The 5,092-nt window shown below is 47.4% G+C and overlaps 2 protein-coding genes across 13 annotated transcripts in view; one reads left to right on the forward strand and one right to left on the reverse strand.

Annotated features, from left to right (window-relative positions):
- LOC113213840 (mucin-19-like) overlaps positions 1 to 5,092 on the forward strand; it is a 151,693-nt gene that overhangs the window by 90,662 nt on the left and 55,939 nt on the right. The gene's annotated exons all lie outside the window — the stretch shown is intronic.
- Positions 820 to 3,772, reverse strand: LOC113213845 (uncharacterized). 12 transcript variants are annotated; one of them, XM_052271908.1, is made up of 6 exons: positions 3,367 to 3,612; positions 3,189 to 3,295; positions 2,805 to 3,000; positions 2,128 to 2,307; positions 1,980 to 2,049; positions 820 to 1,672 (listed from the first exon to the last, which is right to left on the reverse strand). In XM_052271908.1, exons 3-6 carry the CDS (start codon positions 2,880 to 2,882, stop codon positions 1,653 to 1,655), a joined length of 348 nt encoding a protein of 115 aa, XP_052127868.1. In that variant the 5' UTR covers positions 2,883 to 3,000; positions 3,189 to 3,295; positions 3,367 to 3,612; the 3' UTR covers positions 820 to 1,652. The 12 variants fall into 12 exon arrangements, with proteins under 12 accessions (XP_052127868.1, XP_052127865.1, XP_052127864.1 ...); XM_052271905.1 differs by having other exon boundaries at positions 1,885 to 2,049; positions 3,440 to 3,611; XM_052271904.1 differs by having other exon boundaries at positions 1,885 to 2,049; positions 2,805 to 3,003; positions 3,440 to 3,611.

The raw sequence follows: 5,092 nt of genomic DNA on the forward strand, positions 1-5,092 counted from the left end.
CACCTCCCTCCCAGCCTGCCTGCCTGCAGCCCGCACGTCTGACTGATGGTATTTTATCTTCCTCCATTTATGCCGATGGCAAATATCTCACCGACGGACGACGACGGCGTGGCGCGCCTCGGCTGCGCAGGGGTGGAGCGGGGACCCGGAGCTCCTCTCCTCCCCTCCCACCCCTTTATGCCTTTATCTGTACATCTATAGTGACGCGGCGCACTCCGTACCGTGTCATGGCTCACTCCTAGTTTTATTCTCTCTCACCACTTGGTTTTCCCTCACTAGATAGTTGTCGTACTGCCTCACACCCGAATTTCTAGAGTGGCTGTCGTGCAAACCGAAAGTTTTTAGTGTTGGTGTGAGAGTCAATAAGCTGCAGACAGAGCAGCCACCCTCGCAGGATGGCGAGGAAACGGATTTCAATAATAACACTTTTCTGGAAACGTTTTCGCAACGGATGGCTTATCATTCCGGACGGGGAAGGAAAGGAAGAAAAATATTATTTCTCCTCCCTTCCGCCGCTTTATCTGTATCGGCCGGGAAAATAGATAGAGGATGGATGGGGCAGCGTGGCTCTACTCTGGGGCCGGGGCGTAGCCGGCGCTGGGCGTTGGGTTCTCTGGGTGGCGCCAGGGCGCTCGCTGGGCTCGCGGCCGGCGCTTCTCGGACAGCCCGGTGGAGCGCACAGTCCTGCCGGGAGAAAGCGCGGGTGGGCAGAGCTGACCGTGCATGTGTGTGTGTGTGTGTGGTGTGTGTGCTGTTGACTTATGTAGTGCGACGTGCCCGTTGCCCGTGCCGGCCCGCAGCGCTCGTGAATACTGCACGACACGCCGCGACCCAGCGCACACCGTACACTGTGAAAAATTGTCGTACCGGGTACAGGAAAATTTTCCATGGAAGAAGTCGTACAAGTACAATCTAAAATTGTACAATTTACTAGCCCTATGTATCGACTTGGAATCGAATATCGAGCGACAGTGGGAGGTTGTACATTTACGACTCGTATTGTAAATGGCAAATTACAAAATATATCGTACATGTACAAATATATTTTTCAGTGGTAAAAGCGTTGGAACAAGAAGGCTGTATGCGCGCGCTGAAACGCAACGGGACTCGCGCAGTCGTGCTCGCTCGTGTACGGGACGGAAAACTCGAATGCTTCATGTGTTCTAGACAAGGTACTAACGCCGAAAAAATGATTAGCAGGGGCACACCGCGAAAGAGCATGAGCGCCATAACACGTTGTTGATGCGAGTTGATGCAACATTCACATATGCTTGTGAGAACCATAAATGTGGTCTTCCTGAATTGGTGATTGTTGTGTACGGTGCTCCCTGCCAAACTTTGAGTCTTTAAAACGTTATGCTTGAGTCGTAATTTACGGAGAAATAATGATTATTACCGAACGACTGTAATTAATCCGTGTGCTCTGTTCAAAAGTCCATCAACTTTGTCCATCCGAAACATCCAGTAATAGGATGAACAGTACACTTCATATCATTGTAGTAGCTGCTCAATGTTAGTACATTTTAGGTATTACTCTTCCATATACTGCGAAACATGCGAACAGGTTTTCGTCCTTGCCAGCCGTGGCTCTTATTCTGTAGCGTCCATACGGCAATATTGGGAAGTTTGGAAATACCAAATCCAAGGGGGCGTTATTGGCCGTGTAAACTCCCTGTAAACAGATGTGCACTGATCATGATCACAGCTTTAATACATTGTATAATTGATTACTTTGGGTTTTAACACGTCGAGTCCCACGTGACCACACGCACGGTCACAATAACACGTGTTTGCTTCCCACCCCCTGAGACTCAACGTGTTAAAGCAGCGTCAGACTTCTTCTACATAAAGAAAAAAACTAAGTGAGTGAGTTTAAGTACTTACTGGTTTGAATCTGCACTCGCCTTTAATTTCTGTCTTTTTGTAAAAAATGTTGTACAGGGAAGGGATATTTTGTTTAAAAATCGTGCATGCCTTACTTTTCCAAGGAAATACAAGAGCGTTTTCTTTCCATTGGTTATTTGATAAAGAATCCATGCTTACTGTCGCCTGTTATAATTAGAAACATTGGTATACGATTTTGTATACGATTTTATGAAAGGGTGATCCCCAGGAGCAATATCTTACCGACCAGCTGTCGTCAAGAGTTACATTTAGACCTGTTATGTTACCAGTCAGTAGTTGTTTTTCTCTTGGTCTATTTGGATTAAAGTGACTTGTTCGCCAATGCCATCCCCACAGAATGTGGTTATTGGGTAGTTCACACGAGTAGGCACCCCGATCCTCGATGACAACTATATAAGGTCCCTATACGAAAAAGAAAAGCAAAACATCCTCGGTGGTCCACCCACAGTGGGATATTGAAACAAAGTAGATGGTTCCACCAAGAGTACCAAAATTCATGACCCAAAAATTATTTCTTCATATTTCTATTGTTACTGTGTTCACGTATACGTTTTTTTAGGATTAATTTAGTGTTGGGTTAATTCAGGAGATATCAGTTACTGGATGCTAACTCTTTAATGGTGCAGTGGGGTGAGTGTGAATACACATGAGGGCAAATAATAGCAGAGAATCAATATGTAAATTCACAATACTACAATGCACCGCGTTAATATCCCATTCCAGAAACGAAAATTGCATCGACGTCGAGTCTAATGTCGGTCCGACCCCGATACCTCAATTTGAGTGCCAAATCACGTTTTCGAACAACGTCAACTTTTCGACGTCGATCGACTTCCAGTACTGGCTGCTACTGGCTGCGATATGCAGGTTCGGCATACCAGCGAAGGTAATTAACTTACAGCGAAAGAGTTGAAAGCATTGCTGTGGTGGACCTTCTGGCACAACAGTGTGAGGAGGGCCACGAGTATTAATGCCATTATGGATCACCGTAAACCTCTGAACTAAAACTTCCGTCGTAACGATGAGTTTTGCGACGAGGTGGTGTCGATTGACGACGGGCCCAGCGTGGCGTAGAATGTGTCCGAAAAGAGAATTCTGCTGCAGGAAACAGATATCTAGAGAGGAAAAGCATGACTGCTCGATCCGTTTACTTCTGCGCGCTCATTGGCTGTCCGGCACACCGACTTCATCGCCCAGCGTTCAGAAGGAAACAGAGAGCAATCATTCGTCTCTTTTTTAACTTCCGATTGTCTTGCAGCGGAAAACCCTATTCAGCCACCAACCGGTTGGTCTTCGATCGGACGGTCGTCGAGCGGTTGGTGCATCCCCTGCAGGCAATACATAGGTAACCCGACGTACTGGCATGTCAGCCTGGACATCCGGTACAATTCTGTGAATCAGAACTTATGTTTATGTTCACACTGACATTCTGACCAATCCCAGACAGTCCGATCTTCGTACTAGTCTGAAATTCAGCCGGATGCGCTCTGCGGACTGTGCCGGAATCTTGCTACTCGGTTTCGGTAGTACCTACACACTCCGCTGCTGCCCGATGCGACTGCCTGCTCTCGAGCCCGTCCTCCAACCTGTCACGCCACTGTCCTATCACTCTGGGTGATCAAGCCGGGTACATCGTGCCGTGTCTTTATCGGCGGGCTGACGAACTCATGTTCAACTATAACAGCGCCTACAAGTAGTACACGAATGTAATGTAGGTAAGATGTTGTCTACCTACCAGGCGCTACGAGAGACGTATTTTCCGGACGGTCCATTGAAGAATGTTTGAATATATCACAATCTCGCACATGCGCACTAGCCTGACGGGTTTAGAAGCCGTACGACCTCCCTGTGTATGGTAGACTCTCAGATGAAAATGTGTCGCTTAAATACTCGGCACCGCCGCCAATAATATTCGCTCTCCAGCAACACGAACTTCTCCGCAACACGAACACGAAGCAGATGTGCTGAAGAACGATCACTATCTATGGGACCAGAACTATTACAGTGACACGCTACACTCAACGTCACAGCGCAACACGCTATAATTGTCCGCTGGCTGGTGGGTAATTTTGGCCTAATCAGAAGAGGCGGTAGTTATAGATCATGTGTATAAACTTTATAAGAAGTTCGACCTGGCCGAAATAATGACTTATCAATTGAGGCTTTCGTCCCAAAGGTAACGACAAATCGGTACCATTGCCATAACCATTGGTGTAGTAGTTTCTGAGTTAAACAATGTTTCTAACTTACACCTTTACTAATAGGTAGAGTACCTGCTCCTTCCACACACTATGCACAAAGCCGTCCATAGTTCTGCAGAATTATGTACATAACTATGCGTAACTATGCATGAAAGGATGAGCCGAACAATGGGTGCATGTCAGGCTGCATAATCATGCACAAAAAACGCATAAGGGTTTAGTGTGTGCATTTGCTTAAAGTTGAAGAAGTTCACTGGAAAAACTAATGTTACCGAGGTAACGTTTCTTGACGCAACCAAACCAGGTAACGTTTGGTGATGCAACCAGTTTGTGATGGCCCTATCCGTTTGCATGGGGTAGGTTGCATCAGGAAACGTTACCGGGCTTGGTCACATGATAAAACGTTACCTCGGTAACATTTGTTTTTTCAGTGTTGAAGAAAACGTGTCTTCATTTTTCAGTGTGTGAATTTGAGCGTGTTTACGCCCTTGGCACAGTCAGACGCGCAGCAAAAGTGAGCATGTAATAAGCAACTGTGTATACAGCCCCCCTCCCTCCCCCAACCCCCTTCTCCTCCGCTTTCTGTCCCTCTCTGACTAACTCGTGCTCTTTCCCACTCCTAAGCTTATTGCGCGCAAGACTTGGGCGGAACACGAAAATTACATTTTGCGTTTCTAAAAGCTCGCAGTGTGTTGTAAGTGAGCGTAGTATATGTTTGTGCCCGCTCCCCTCCCTCCGCCCTCCTCTATCTCTCGCCCTCTCTCCCTCTCTCTGCCTCTCCCTCTCTCATTCTCTTTCTGTGTGCGGGTGACTGCGATCGAACGCACCGACCCTAACACTATTCCACATCCAGCAAACTGCGCCGTTTCGCCGTTTTGCGCGCTCATACAGTCTAACAGTCCCGCGAAAACGGCTTCCTATCGATATGGCTCCAGTCGTACCAGCCAAAAGAGAGGGAAAGAGGGGACGGGGGAGGAGGGGAGAGA

Source organism: Frankliniella occidentalis, unplaced genomic scaffold (assembly GCF_000697945.3).
Source record: "Frankliniella occidentalis isolate FOCC.00 unplaced genomic scaffold, Focc_3.1 Scaffold178, whole genome shotgun sequence".
Taxonomy (NCBI): domain Eukaryota; kingdom Metazoa; phylum Arthropoda; class Insecta; order Thysanoptera; family Thripidae; genus Frankliniella; species Frankliniella occidentalis.